Here is a 17,185-nt window from a genome sequence, read left to right on the forward strand (position 1 = left end):
ATTTTTAATATTTAAAAGTTTTAATAAATAGTACTTAATGATTAAATAAACTGTTAAATACTTTCAATAAATAAATAAAATAATAATTATTGTTGTTAAAATTAATGATATAAAAATAAATGTAATGAATAAACAGCATATAGTACATTAAATGCAACAATTGTATTATAAGACTTCAAAATAAACACATTTTGCATTTACAATGTGTTCAAAGCTTTTCAGAAAGAGAATTTTTTTGTTACTATTTAAATTGATTCGCATTGCCATATAAAATAAAACAGAACGCAGCCTATACAAAGTACAAAAATACAAACTAACAACAAAAAAAAAAAAAATGTTTAAAAAATTTAAACATTTTCTAAAATTATTAGATTTGAATTCTAATTAGAAAAGAAGTTCTTGCAAATTACTTCTTTTCTAATTCGTATGTTGTTGCCCATTCTGTAGAGTGGTTCGCGAGAAAGATTTGGGGAATTTTATTTAATTTGGAGAAATTTATGATAGGCAACAGTTTTGTAAGTTACATTGGAAATTACTACCTTTAAATTCGTAATCGGTTGAAAGTATGGGATTTGCTGCTGTTTGTTGAACATTAGAACGAGTTACATCGAGAATCACCGATTTTAAGTCTATAAGTGGTTAGAAGTACGTAATTCGCGACCAATCTGAAGAAAATTGTCATTGGAGTAGTCTGCTCCTTATTTGATTTCAACTTATTAACTGAATCCGTGAGAAGAGGAACAGTACAAGTCTAGATTCCGTCATTTTCTATATGAACAGATTCGATGAATATTGATCTAAACATTTGAGCGTAAGAGCAATACTCTGCCACCCACCTATTCATTGGTTCCAGACGAGTTTTAAATTTCATTGAGTGTGGAAGTATTCTTCTTGTTCAAACTTAAAATTAGATAATCTCGAATAGAAAATTTCAGACTTTCTATTATTGTTCACATAAATTCAATTATTTTGGTTTAAAATATTTTTTTTTAATTACTTACATAATGTAATGATGTTAGACTCCAGAAAAATCCGATTAAACTTCTTTCAAAATATTATTTTATTCTCTTATTCCATTTTTGCCTTTTAAATTTTTAGGTAAATACCATAATTTTATTGGGGATCAGTGATTTTTTTAAAAAAAATATCTGAAAAGATTAATGTCGAAGATTTACAGTTTTCGTTGAAATAATTTCTCCTGTTCAGATATTCTCTTTATTTAAAAGAATAATCTTCTCCAATAGCTTTAAGAATAAATTCTATTCGTCTCGTATCTCTTTTTTTCCCTAAAACCTTTTAGAAAACTTCAAAATTTTCATGAAACTTCTAAAATTGATGGTTGTTCATATCCTGGTCCCATTCAATATAAGCGAAATTCATTGTAAGAGCAGGGGGGAGGGGGGAACAAATTTTCTTGATAAATGAAGAAATGGTGAAATTCTTTATTGCATTTTACCTTTGTTGTTGTTGTTGTTCTACTTATTCTAGAAACCTGCTCAACAATTCAGTTTCTCTCACAACTTTGGAACAAAATTCTAAAAATCCTCTATTAGGATTGAATGACATTGCAACATTACTTACTGATGTAACAATATTAACTTATTTACTCTGAAATTGAAACTAATTTTCATATAAATATAAAAAGCTTTATTAGAAAAATGTAAAAGCGCTTTTATTAGTATATTAAGGAAAATAAATTTTTATTCAAAATTTCATCTATGCAAACTTGGGACAAATCTTGGACACCAACTTGGACAAACTTGGGACTTGTCTATGAACAAAAAATATAACGAGTTAGATAGATGAAATTTCGTGTGTGATCTGTACACCACATTGGTAAATCTGATGAAATTTTGCACAAAATCCATCAAACGACAGTCTTGTTGTCCATTAATTTGCATATGAACATGATAATTGAGAAACACATTGAGTTAAAGAGATGAAATTTAGTATTTGGTTTTTATTATCGAAATTGTAGCTATATATTAATTCGGTCAAATAGTTGATCTTCTGTTGGTATGCATATTCGTTTGTATATGAATGCAGTTACTCAATCACTCACTCACACACACAAAGTTACTTAGATAAATGAAATTTGGTAAGTGATCTTTTCATTAATATTGTACATCTGTACCGAATTTCGGTATCAATCGATTCAAAGAGATACATCCGGAATGCATTTGGTTATCTGTATTAATACAAAACACTCAACTTGCCATGTTGTGTTCGTATATATGAAAGACGAGGGGAGAATAAGCTTGCTGGTGAATTTTCATGTTGGTCATCTACTCTTTATATACGTATTGGTGACTGCTGGTAATTAAAATGGATGCGTTCTTAATGAAGTTAAATCTCCTTTTCCCTACCCCACCCCTTCCTTCCAAATCATCTCAGTGATTGTGACAATTGACTTTTATTAGAATCTGAACCTATATGGTTATTTACAATCTTTTTTCTTCCTAATCTTGGTTATACTCAGAAACGCCGTAATGTATAAATTTGAAGCATGTTTGTTGACAGCCTACTCTACATACTTTTACATCACATTAACAGTGTACACGTTATTGCTGTCTAGAAGCTGGGAAAATAAGAAGACTGTTCCCAATGTTCTGGGCGAAATTCCACGTTAGGAGGTCCGTCATCGTGTGTCTGTTCATGCTAGAACTCTGATTTCATATATTATTTTAAGATTTGATTTGATTTCACCATTTTTGTATTAGATGGATTAAACAAGAGCACGAGTTTGCCGATATTTTTACAATACCCTCATATATTCACACATCAAAAGCAAGAAAATTACGACCAAGTACCATTTATTCAATAAATTTGTATGACATCATTGATATATTAACGAAGTAGAATTGCCACCTGGGATGATGCCTCTTTTTAAAAAGTTTACGAATATCAGAATACCATTATTTGTTTTATAGCACCTCCAATCAGCATTCCATCACGTGAAAGTGGCAAGAAATTATATTCCCAAGTAGAATTTGTCGGAACTGAAATCTGACCGATGAAGCCTTTTATATTTTAACATTTTGAATAAATAATTCCATTGGAAAGAATGGGAAGAAGAAAATTCTTCGTTTATTTCTTATAAAATTTTTTGGGCCCTTGAACGTAGATATATAAATGAAAAAAAAATGAGAAATGAGGTATTCATGATGAATACCTCATTCATGAGTATTCGAGAATGACGTATCATCATCAGAGGTATTCATTATGAATAAAAGAAATTATGCAGTTGTTGGATAGTTTGATATTAAATGTTTATATCGAGATATCTTCCTAGCATTAGGAAAATTTACAAAAGTATATGCTTTATAAAATTTTGGAAATCTCAGTAGTTACCTTTATAACTATTGTAGTTTAAGAAATCGTATATAAAAAACGACGCTTTTCGTAGCATGCCCTCTAAACCAGCTGACTTTCCACTATTTATTAATGAGATATTCAAGTACCTGATTATCAATAGCGTCGCAATTTAGTTACTAATTAAAAATAGTGCCAATAATTTTTTGAAATTGAAATTAACAACTGAAAAGTTATTCAATAAACAAATGAAGAGAAAAAGACTATCTAATATCTCGTCTTAAATACGAAACCGGCTAGCCAGTTAAAACAAAAACAGCTCTGTTCTAGACAATTTGAAGATTATATATATATATATATATATATATATATATATATATATATATATATATATATATATAATATGTGTGTGTGTTGATATTCAAACAATAGATTGATAATCAGAAAACACCGGGAAAAAAAGAGAAATTTGTCCTTTTTATATTACTTCATTTTGTAATTTGTCATCTCAAACCAATATTTAGCCCAAGCTATTAATCTCTAAAAATTAATAGTTAATAATTTGAACAGTCAAGTAATTCACGAAATAAGTGAAGGAATTAAGCTCTAGTTAGTATCTTACTATTCATACAAAATCTACTCACAAATCAAAGAAAGGCAGCTGCTTGTTAATCAATTTAAATTACATAAAATTATTACTTTAATTCAAACGATATTTTAACACTCAGAAAACGCCAAAACAATTGAAAGAGAAAAAAAATCCGTTTTATAATACTTCTTCTACCTGCATTTAACCTCGAATGAATAGTTAAAAAAAAAAAAAAAAAAAAAAAAAATCAGCTTCAAAACAGTTTTTTTCGGGACCAAAAACCAATCGATGCAACATTTTAGATTTTAACGGTTTGAATAAGAAACTCCATCGGAAAAGAGGAAGGGAAAAAAAAAAAAAAAGAACCTACGTCTTGCACGAAAATATCTCTTTAAGGTAGGTTCGATCGATCGTAATTGATTGGCGTTATACTCCTCCCTCCCTTCCTTTTGTGTAAGGCGAGGGGGGGGGATAAGGACTGGCCAGATAGATCAATGGACTTTCCGAAGCAAACATCACGCACACCAAAGATCTTGCCAGAGTGGCTGCCTAGCGGATGTTCCTGCTAAGTGAAGTCTCAAAAAGATTGATAACAAGGGTGGACGTCTGCCCAATAAATAAATCTCTGTTACTGTACTCGCTTTTGCGAAACTGCTTCATTCAGTAGAAATCCCACTGTGCATTATATGCCAGTTTCTTCGCGTATCATTGTCTTTTGTTGCGGCGTAGTGTAAGGAAGAGCTTGTTCTCGTCGAAAAATTTATGATATTCAATTGAAATGCGCTGTAGATGCTTCTTGTGTAATGCCTTGTTTCTGGCTTTCACCATCTGTGTTCATTTACTTTACCGTGAGCAATTCTTGCTTGTCTTCAGTGCCTATTTTGATCGGATGGCACAATTGTTTCGACGTTCTTTTTGATGTCATTCGATTAAATGAAGAGAATCACTTATTCTCCGTTATTTGGTCTTTTGTTTAACATTCAGGGTATTATTATGAGAACTCCAATTTCTAGCTTTAAAAGCATTTTAAGGGAAAATGAGCCATCATGTTTTTTTTTCTCTCTCTCTTCCCTCCGCTCTCAAACCGCAACTGCCTATTGGGAAAAAGAAGTTAACGTTTTTGTTCTTAAATCTACTATTACGGGTTTTTGTTTCCCCCTCCCCCACACTCAACTGCAACTGTCTGTTGGGGAAGCAGGTTTCTTTGTTTATATACATTTTAATGGCACTTTTTGTTCAAATAAACTACACAAGTTTACGCTTGAAAGAACACGTGCATCTTTCGCTGAAATGATCAATTTTATTCTGTTTTTGTTGTAGAGCAAAAAAAAAAAAAAAAAAAAAAAAAAACTTGCATTAAACATTTAAACTTGTATTTTAATGTTTAAAGCCATTTTGCGTTAAACTCCATTGCTGAAATAATCTATTTTCTCTCTGGCGCATCCTTTCCCCCTCTCCATTGCTAAACATAATAATACACCAAAGATTTGAACATTTCTTGAAGTATTTCTCAGAATAAAGAAACGCCCAATATATGTCAGAATAAAGCTTAGTATAAAGATGTATGAGAATATGTTGTCTCCAAGGTATGAATAAATCGTCTTTTTTTTTATTAATGGTAGTGGAATTTTAAATTTTTGAGGGGAGTATTAAAATCTGAGAAAGCAACTATTATTTTTTACCCTTAAGCATAAATTCTCCTTTAGAGTAAAAAAATAGGCTCTGCATGCATGTATATGAATCCTGTTAAACTTAGGAAAATTTAATGCAAATAATAAATGATTCATAAAAAAAAAAAAAAAACGAAAAAGCAACTTGGATTATATAATATTTAAAGTATATTTAGGCATGTGAATGTATAATATTTTATGAAAGAAGTCATTAAGCCATAATATTTTGTTGGTTGTAAATTTGCATAACTCCTAGCTGGCAAGTTTTGGAATTGCATTTTATTTTTCTAAACATTTACCCATGAATATACATTTTAATGCCAAAAATATTTTGTAAGTAATAATGGTATGGTTTTCAAGAGAATCTGCTACTATATTATTATTATTATTATTATGCGGATTTCGGAAGTTTTTCTGGTATCGGGTACTCTTAGCCAAGAAAGGTTTAGGAAATTTTCATTGTTTTTATTTAAAAATCTAAGAATGCTTCTAAGAATAAATATTAGTTTACGAAAATATTTTGAAAGGAATAGCGCACACAAAGGATGCATGAATTGCAGATCTAAAACATACACGTTCTTTTATAGTTTCTTGTATATTATTCATCCACATAAAATTGAGTTGAATATTAAAAAAAAAAACATTTGGCGGAAAAGAAACATTTGGCGCAGTTATTTGCAATTCGGAAAGAAATTCACTATAGAAATAACTGCTAGAAAATTTATTTTCTGAAGAATTTGTGAATAGAAAATATGATTTGCATTCCTATTTTCCGCTTCAACCCTCATCAAACAGAAAATAGAATTCGCTATAAAAGGTAAGAAAATGGATAGAGAGAGAGAAAAGAAAAAGAACAAAAAAATAAATAAATAAATAAATAAATAAATAAATAAAATGCAGAAATTGGTTTTGTAATATTAAAAATGTGTATCCGTGTTTTAGCTTTGAAACCAGTTAAACTACCGAATTAAAATCAAAAATATTTTGAATATCAAAGAGAACTTTTAAAAATTCGTGTTTTAAAAAAAAATTATTGAAAACCATTTGAAATGTCAGGAAATTATTTTTTAGAATATGATTATTTAATTTCATATTTTTGATTTTTCGCTACTAAAAAAAATCGTGAAATAACAGTTTCTGAGATTAAAAAGTGATTTCTAGCATATCAATACAAATCTTAAATTCTGTTTTCTCGTTTAAATAAAAATTAAAAAAAAAAAAATTCTTCCTCTAAAACCTGGAGAAGATAGTCTAACATTTATAAATTTTGGACTACAATTTGCATCGACAAAGACAATTTAGCTCATTTGTTCAAATCAAATCAAGGGTTATTTCCATTTTATTCTGCCGATAATTTTACCTCATTTAAAAATAACCGGCAAGACCAGTTTTCACATTTTAAATTTTGTTAAGTTTTTTTTAAAAAAAACTTCTCTGTATTATAGATTTCGTGACATTATCTTAAATATTTCCTCACATTTTAAATTTCCTCTTATGTTAAATTTCTTATTTTTCTAGATCTGCCTGAAATTTCCGTTGGAAGGTTTTCTCCTTTCATTGATTTCTTAAGGATTTACTTTTAGAGATCCAGAAAATTGTGAAAATTTAGAGATTTCAGAAAATTGTGTTTGAATGCTTGTCTGTGTATATTGAAACTATGAAATCCAACGAAATTTAAGTGAACTCCTATACTAGTGTATAATTTCAATCTAGAATTTTTTTTCATTCGATTAGAATATAAATAAATACTGATTAGATTATTAAAGCACACTTGTTTTTACCTTACTTGCCACGATTATTACAATTACCCCGTAGGGTACAAGAAAGCCTCTCCGCTTTTTAATGTTTTCTTCATCTTGTAATTGGTAGATGCTAGTAGCCAACTTTTGTGTTTATTTAAACGTACATTTCTGCATTTTAATCTTCATGGTTTAATTTATCTTGACGCTTCAAGGTGACCAAATGCAATTCTGAAGTGATTCACTATTGAGGTTGTCTCAGTTAGTGGAAGGCGTTATCTTTGCATTGAGTTGGTTTTTGCTATGCATGAATATCATGATTTTAAAGCACATCTGCCCCCCCCCTTCTTTTATTGGTTACGTCAAATACTCAAAATAATTTTAAAATGGGATGTAAACAATTTGATGCAATGAGTGTATAAAAAAAAAATTCTTTTTCAGAAATCGGAGGGTCAAAGCAGAGAGCTTTGATGTACATTTTAAATAAACAGGATTTTTAATAGGAAGGAATAGGGATTTTTTCAAAATAATATAATTGTGGTTTAATTTTCTGATTGCATTGTTTTCAACGATATATATTTTTACCATTTTATTTTTGACCTTCTGATTTTTGATGAACAAAAATTAATTTCTACTTTTTTTGTATACTAATGAAAACGTGTTTTTAAGATATTTTTAATTTTTACTCTTTAATGCAATTCATTGTTCATTATTGCAATTAATATAAACTTCCGATTATGGCTCTGGGTGCTCTGCAATCGGGGATAATCTGTAAAATGTTCCTGCAAATCAGCTGCAATGTATATGAAAAGGCTTTCGAACAATATTTTTATTTACAATAAGGAATTAGGCAAACAATTATGAATTAATAAACAGCAGATTACAAAGTTTTTGGTTTAATTTTATATTCACAAAAGAGTTCAGTGATTTGTTTGTTTTTTGTGATAAAGCACATTTTTTTACTTATAAGAGTAAAGAGCTTTTTTTTTTTTAAACTCGAGGATTAACAATTGCAGATAATAGAAAATTTACTGTGCAAACCTTGTACATGGTTTCCTTCAGATTTCTTAACAGATGGCGTTTTTCATATGGAATTAGAATTAAGTTATGATTACATGATTAGTTGATAATTCAACCCTCAGAATATAAAAATAATGTATTATCATCGGGAACATATATATTAACAGAATTTCAAAACTCTAGCACATTAAAAAATGGGTGAAAATAGATTACACGATTCCATTTTTATAAACATAAAATAAGTCAATTAAAAAACGTATAAGGGTATTAATCCATCTTCAAAAGCATTGCAAAATACCTTTAAAAAACGGTATTATCTATGTTAAACAATCATGGACTTATAGTTGGACGTATCCGCCATCGTAATTATATCAAAAATTCTTTTTTCTACATTATTTAAGGTACCTTGGATTTTTTCTCTCTTCGTTTACATTTTTCTTGTCCTAACATTGCATTAAAAAAATCCACCATCCTAATTTTAATAAGAATATGCAACTAGTAAAAAAATTGTCGCGAAAGCGTAAAAAAGACATCATTAATGGAACTAGTCCCAGAGTTCATTAAAAAATACCACGGTGGAAAAAGGAAACGTAATATCATTAAAAGTAGCTTCAGATCTTTTGCTGCCATTATACAATTTTTCTGGCTCCTTTTCTGTTTATTTGATACTTTACGCGTTTTCGTAAATTTGGTATGTTGTATGAAATTAGGCGTATTTTTCTTTTAATGTGTTTATTTTTAAAATAGTGGGTTAGAATAAAAGCGCATTCATTTATTTTTTACTTCCGGATTTCTTCTATAATAGACTCTTTCCTCCATCTAATCTATATTTTTCTGCCTATTCTAAGGTATAATGCGTACCATTCCGCTTTCACACACACACAAAAAAGGGCGGCTCTGTAGAAGGTACAGCACACACAGTTTTTTTCAGTGTATGAATCTTATTCTCTGGTTTACTTAATTTTGTATTTCATATCTAAATCCACCAACAATTTTCAACGATTTAATAGCATTTCTTTTAAACCTTTCGGTATTCAGGCAATATGGAATAATAAACGATACGCTTTTCTTCTCATAGAGAAAACTACAAAAAAAAAAAAAAAAAAAAAAAAAATTCCAACGCTGTGTACGCACATGAACAAAGCACGTGCTTTCCATTTCACTGTTTGTGAAGGGAAGGTGCTGCCCAAAGAGAAGCGCCACTTCAACCTCTACGCAAGCACAGTAACAAAGCATATTCGTTCCTCTTAATAGTTTTTAATGGGAGGAAAGTTCTGTTCCAAAATATAGCACAGATACTTCAGACACTACTTACAAATACTTCAGACACTACTTAAATTTTGAATAATAACAATAATAACATCCAAATTATAATTTTGAAATATTCCTGTTACTTCTCACTAAGGTAATTCTGTTCTCTAAATAAAATTATTCATAATTGTTTTTCATTGTTCAGAGACATTCATATTGTGTCATTCTATGGTTATATTAGAACTGCTGAAAGCTTTAAGAATTTTTAACAAACACTTAAATGCTTTCTTTTTTCTAGATGTTCCCGATCCACCTGGAATGCCTTTGATCATCAGTTTCACCTCCCGATCTGTCAATCTGTCTTGGGCCCCAAGCATTGACAACCACCACAGTCCTATTCTGCATTACGTAATTCATGTTAGGTAAGTGTTCCTGACATTTCATACGCACATGCTTTATGGAGATTGTGTTACCTGGAATCAGAATCTTGGCATTATGGTTTTAAAACCGTGAAATCGCGGAATCTAGACTCAAATCTTTCAAAGATCCGAAGAATATAGTACACGCTAAATCTGTTGAAATCAAACTTTATGTTGGTGTGGTTTGCTTGTTTGTAAAGGGGGGGGCATATTGGCTTAAATTTTGTCCCAATCATCGTACCATGATTCAAAATAGTCCATGCAAAACTTTAAAATGTTGCATTAATCTAACTGTGCATATATGCATGGTATTGAATTTAGTCTGTCGTGTTCTCCAAAATATACATTTTTAGATACAACTGTTTTCGTAAAACATTGGGAGAGGGGGAATCTAATGCAGCATTTTTCAGAAGTTGGCAGCTACGTTATTATTAAAGAATTGTACAACATATTGTAATTGGTTCGATTCTGCGTAGCAAGTTATACAAGAACTATTTACAATAATGATATCAAAATTTTAAAAAACTATAAAATATTCCTAATCTTGCGATCAGAAAAACTAAATTTAGATATGATTTCATTGTTAAAAATTCGATCTTAAATGTTTAATGAATCTTCTCGTTTCAGAGCTCTTTGAATGTGAAAACCACCTTTTCTGTCTATGTCTGTCTTTAAACATGATAAATCAAAAACGGAAGAGAACCAGATGAACGAAACTTGATTTGTGATCCCACAAAAATTGATCTGTACCAAATTTTGTTCGAATTCTTCAAAAAGAGACCTATTTGTTCATTTGTCAGTATACATATAAACACGATTAACTTAAAAGTGGAATGAATTAGATGAATTTCACATACAGCTTTATTACCAGAATTACAGATATGTGTCAAATTATATATCAGATCCTTTGACTAGTTAGCCATCGTTCTATTTATAGTTGGTTGTCTATATGTAAATGCTAAAACATTAGAACACAATAATCCTGATAATAAAATAAAAAGTTATATGGTCTTAATTCCCAGATTATAAATCTGTATTAGATATTGCCTGTATATAATCTGTAAAATAACCAAATTCATATTCAATTCTATTTCAATATGCGATGAGACTAAACGCAAAATCTGCTATATATTTGAAAATATATTGAAGAGAATTGTTTCTTTTTTTAAAAAAGAATTTTCTTTTTAATTAATTAGAAAAAATATCTATAATAAATAAATTACTTTACAAATTAATTTATTAAAATTAACGATAAAATATTTCTAATTTTTCCACTTTTTTTTTCTAACAAATAATAATTTGAATTAAAGTGGGTTAAAATTTCGTATCAAACTATATGATTGGTTTGCAAAATCTGCATCCATCTTCTAATTATTTTTTAATTACACTTTCTTTAAATTAAGAAAAAAGAAACAAAGTCTACGTTTTATAACTTCCTAAAAAGCAAATATATCTGCGATGTTATATTATTTTTACTTATTCGATATCTGCTTTATTTAGAAATTATTCATCCGAATATACAACGGCTGCTATTCCCATTAACTGCTTCCTTTTTAATCTGACTAAATCAGGAATAGTTTGAAATGGTTGGAATTTAATTACTAGTCTGGTCGCCTGAATAGTTCGCCAAGGAAATGGTGAAAGCAATCTTCATCAGCTCCTCGATCAAAATGAGTCGAGAAATACTTTCCTCTCCTAGTACTCCTATTTATTATTATTTTACTTTTTTGACCGTTATCTTTCTTCTTTGGTAATGGGAGATCCTAGCTCAGTAAAGTGGAATGCAGAGCAATTAATTTTTATCCTGAGCAAACACATGGGATTTCAGTTGAAATTAAAGAAAAAAAAAAAAAACATTCCTTCGACTTCAATTAGAATGATGAAAGAAAGGGAGGGAAAAAGTCATTTCTCCTGTTGATTTCCAAAGTTCTGTAGTCGGAAAAAAGAAAATTGAGGGCTAATTTGAACTTGGGAATCCACCCTCCCACCAACATTTCTGGTTTCTTAATAAGTCTTGAAATAAGTATCAAACAGTAATTTAGAAACAGTATTTTTTTATTCTTTATATTAACTGAAAAACATTCCATTTGGATTTTTTAAATGAAATGCTAAGAATATGCTTTCGTACTTATCCTGATAAATTGAGTTCCTTCATATTAGTTTTTTTTTTATTGATCCTGTTAAATTTGATTAATCTATATTAATTTTTATACCTAGCATAGTGGCAAATTTAACTAATTTAGAATATGATTGAAGTTTAGAATAAGATTGAATTTAGAATATGATTACTTTCTGCTTTTTAATCTTTAATTCATTTTATAACTTTAAACGAGCAATTGTTGTGTATATATATAATAAAATTTATTTCTTGTATTTCAGAAACGGCTGTAACGATTTTTATCAAATTTTGTATTTAGATAAGGTTTTGCTTTTTAAGTTTATCTATATAGGTGTCTTTCCTGAAAAAACGCGATTTCACACGCATGCACTCGTGCGCGCGTGCACACACACAGAGAGAGAGAAAAAACAAAACAAAAATAATAACTTTTTCTACCTGCTTTCTGCCGACGAAGCTCAGTTTCCCAGATATTAATTTATTAACATAAATAATAGCAAATAATTTTTTTTTACAAATTCGCTATTTCGTGCTCCACTCGTTTGAAATCAATTAAAATTAATTGTCTAATAATTACATTCAGAAAATATTAAAACAGTATATTGTCATTGAGAATGCACAGTTTCTCAAAGTTTCTGAACTTTTCTAGCACTGCAAGAAGTGAGTGAAAAGTCCCTTACAAAATTCCATTAGTATAGACATGAAGCAAATCGAATTAAATATATGTAAAAGGGAATGGATCAAATTAAAGGGGAAATGTTAAAAAATAATAGCAAAATATTTTATTAATGCTTCTTTAAGTCTTTTTCTTTTTTTTCTTTTTGAAAAATTTTCCAATTTTTTTCATCGTTTTTGATTTTTAAAAATTTCATTTTTTTTAAATTTTGAATCAGCTCAGGGTCTTGAGGTGATTAGTGAGATTCTAGAATGGCTCATATTGAAGTTCAGAAAATCGGGTTTCTTTAACTCTAATCGAAGCTTAGAATTTATTGCTTTGGAGATTCTCGGTTTTGCTTTTCCTGATTTAAAGATAATTTATTCTGTTTCTCTATTTTGCAGCTGGCTTTGAATCATTTACATAATTCTTCGATTCACCCCCCCCCCCCTGCATTTAAACACGATTTCTAAAGAGATACCGAGATCATATCGTTCATTCAGTTATTCTCCGCTTTCATTTCATCATTAAAAAACGGACGATTTATAAATAGCGTACTTCCCTTTTCCACACATAAAGCGCCATGCCATATGTTCTTATTGAGGAGTTGTTATAATAATAATTATGTTTTCCTCAAAAGAAATGGCCGCATGTTAATACAAAGCGGTCTTTGTTAAATTCTTAGAAATTTCCACACCCAAAACTGTGAGTAGAAGTTGAATCACCGACAGTTAATTAAAGATCACATATTCCATTTTTGTAGAAATTTCGACCAATGAGATAAGAGCTTCAGAATACAGAAAAACAAACGGAGAACTCAAAGAGAAAGATCAGCAGATCTAGACGATGTGTTATGTGTCCAAACAACATCAATTCTTGAAATTTCAACGCCAACATCGTGCGTTGGTATTTGGAACATAAACATCCGCGATCTTTCATTGATATTCAGATAAACATTTCTTATTCATAGTTATAGATGAAAAGACGGTTCAAGTTTCCCTTGTTAAATCTTAGTTTGGTTTTTGAATTCCGTTGAGTAACTATTCGTAATCAATTACTAAAAAATTATTTTTTCTCTTATTAAACGGTTTTTCAATTGCACTTTATTTTATATTTTAGTTACCCAAACGAGAGGAAATATAAGGTTTTCTAAACTGTTTGGAGCAGAAATTTTTATTATTATTATTTTTTTCTTTGTCAGTTTATGAAAAACTTTTGTATTTATTATTTTAATATTATAAAGCATTTGTCTAGAATAATTCCAAAATACTTCTAACGAGTGAAAATGTAAAAAATAATCCGCAAAATATTTTCATGCTTTCATCAAAAAATGTTGTGGATTAAGCGTGCATATTTTTTGTAATGATTTTACAAAAAACGAAACCTTTGTTTCCATCATAAATAGAGCAATAAACTCTTTTATGAGCAATACGAATTTGGCATTCAACATGCAATCCTTACTATTTAATCCCCTTTTTCATTAAGTGTTACGAGAAACATTTATTGCTGGTGAACATGAATTCGTTGAGAAAATATAAGCGAGTAATAAATAATTTATATTTTATCACTTTCATCATGCGAGAAATTGAAGCTAAAGTAGGCTTTAGTTCTCTCGTTTTCTGGAAAATATTAAGTTGTTCGCGTGGAATTTAACCCTCATTAACGTTAGGCCCTAATTAAGGTAAAGTGATTCATTGACTGGCGTCGTGTTAACAAAAATAGCGGTAGATTCAATACAAGAATTGACTTCCACAATTTGTTAGTCGTCGTAATTTATTATGACGTCTTAATGATATTATTGCGTGCAAATGACCCTCCCATTGCACCAATGATGGGATTTTCATTGTGTCCAAAATCCATTGGTGTTATTTCTTGTACTAAAACACCTTGAATAGAATTTGAGAATAAAGCGATTCGAAGAGTTTTTCATACCTCATTCAATAAATTTTCTATTTTTCAAGGCAGTGGCAATTCGAAAAATAGTTAACGTCTGAAGAACTTCTATTCTTTCTTTCTAAATTTATTATTTGTTGAGTGGATTTTTGATTTTTCCGATTGCATTAATCTTTTTTGTAATTTGAATTTCAATGAAATGAATGAGGTAATAATTCTATATTTAGAATTGCTAACTGAAAGTTATACATCTTCTATTAGCAATAAAAACAATGAATTAGCAATGAATTAATAATAATAATAATAATAAACGGCGGTGGAAATTCCTTGTTAAGAATGAAGCGGAAATCTTAAGAACTCTTTTGCTTTTGAACGGTTTAAATATGCTTCTAAAAACTATAAAGAATGTTATAAATATGCTTCTAGAAGCCCTCATAGGAACAAACAAAAAAATGTAGATGGCTATACATCTCTTTTAACACTTCTCTTCGATAGAGTTATTAACTTGGAATCTGTATAAAATGCAATTATTTACTTCCCAAGAAGTTTTGTTCTTTTATCTACATTTCCCTTGATAAACATCTAGAAACAAAATTGTTCTTCATCACACTCTCAGACGACTACAATAATAAACCTTAATAGGCATTGTGCTGTTGCCTTTCTTTCAAACGTTGTGCACTATTATGAATATTCGGCAAGAGTAGTGGTATTAGAGGATAATTTGTCTTTGTCATAAGTGACCTGAGGCAATCGACTTCTTTGAGCGAAGGTTGCCTAGACACCTGTAAGGGAGAGAGGTGGCTGGCTGAGCCACTTTGCTGGGGTCTGCTCTACGAATTCCCCCAGGCTGAAGCCCGCATCATTCCTACCAGGATGAAAACGATGCAAGCGGGAAATGGCGCTCAAATTGACCTTATGGGACCTAAAACCGCTTTCTCTTGAATTTAACCGAGATGTACTGCAGTCTGAAACGGCTGTATTCAAAAGTCCTTGAAGTAGATGTAATGGAAAAGTAATCGCGGTAACTATTTCCATGTAAATTATTTTTCGTTAAATTTCAATCTATTTTCGACGATGACCACGCATTTCATTTTGATCGTGAAGTTTATCAGGTTTTTACTTTACTTTCATTGAACTGTGGGAAGGGTTTTAGAATTTGCTCTATATTTTCCTTATTTTTAATTGAAGAAAAATTTATTAATTTTTATAGCGTTTTCTTCTTCTTTTTTACATTGAATTAACTTTTCTTCTTACTTTTTGAATAGATAGAATTTGAGAAAAATGTTTCTTCTACTGCGAATTCTGTTACAGAAAATCTTCTCAGACTAGATAATACTCATTTTGAAAGCCAAAGTACGAAAGCGATTTTAATAGCATTATTGAATCGAAATTGAAAGCGGTAGTTATTACAGACATTAATCATTAGTTTGCTCTAATCAAAATATCGATGTTTAGATTTCTTTATAAATTATGATTTTTCGGAGGATTTTTAGTTTTTCTTAATATTTTTATTTTGAGAGATTGTACTCGTTCAGAAAATCATCATTATATCACATTTTCTGAAGAATTTATATTTTATAACAAGAACAAAGTCTCATCTAAAAAAAAAAAAGAAAAAAAAGCAGACTAGAGATAAAACTAAAAATAGTACTGATAAGATATTGTGACTTTTTTTGATAAATTGTTGTTGACATGATATAGTTATTTCAATTATATTTTTAGAGCCAGAAATTATTTTTGTTGTTTACTTGCAAGATTTCCATTTTCTCCTTATTTGAATTATTTTAGCTAATATTTGGTACTTATATTTATAAGCCCTCGCATATAACTTATTTGCTTTCAGAGAGGGATCAAGAATTACTTTGATAAATTATGGATAAAACAGTGAATCTAAATTTTTTTGACTTATTATTCATGGAGAAAAATGTGATTGAAATAATTTTATGTAGCTGAGGGAATGACATCGTCTTTTCATCAGAAAATGTAACGAATTTTTTTTCTCATTCAAGTAAAACAATTATATGACAAGTAATTAATGATTACAAAATTATTGAAAATGAAAAAGCAAGCTGAAATAAAGAATTTCGTTCTTAGGCATTGGAAACCAAAAGAAAACATTCTAAAGTATTTTGCTTTGTTTTTTGATACCATAAAACTCTGTAACTAAATATTTAGTGGAAAAAATTGAAATATATAGCATGTGATTCCAGAAACGCTTCATGGAACTCGGATCGATAAAAAAAAGTATAGAACCACAGTAAATTCATAAAGTCATACAAGTGAACTAAATATAGTGGAATTGGCTAACTCAATTGAAATCGAATTTCCTCTTTGATTTCTAAATTTTCTACTAGTATAGTATTGATTTTGATCAGTAGTAAATATTTTGATTTGAATTGATATTCAATATGAAGTTAAAATTACAAAATGTTTGGATTATTTTCATCAGTTAAATATGTCTGTATTATTTTACATAGCAACAGATTTTACTAACAAACCAACCAAAAATATTTGTTCATAT

At 29.5% G+C, this 17,185-nt stretch overlaps 1 protein-coding gene across 2 annotated transcripts in view; it reads left to right on the forward strand.

Moving 5' to 3' along the window:
- Positions 1–17,185, forward strand: part of LOC129958411 (tyrosine-protein phosphatase 99A-like) — a 150,542-nt gene that overhangs the window by 56,893 nt on the left and 76,464 nt on the right. For both annotated transcript variants that reach the window (XM_056070893.1, XM_056070894.1), the window contains exon 3: positions 9,880–10,003. In XM_056070893.1, the coding sequence (XP_055926868.1) occupies positions 9,880–10,003 (124 nt within the window). The remainder of the gene's footprint in view (positions 1–9,879; positions 10,004–17,185) is intronic.

The sequence above is a fragment of the Argiope bruennichi genome, chromosome X1 (genome assembly GCF_947563725.1).
Source record: "Argiope bruennichi chromosome X1, qqArgBrue1.1, whole genome shotgun sequence".
Taxonomy (NCBI): Eukaryota; Metazoa; Arthropoda; class Arachnida; order Araneae; family Araneidae; genus Argiope; species Argiope bruennichi.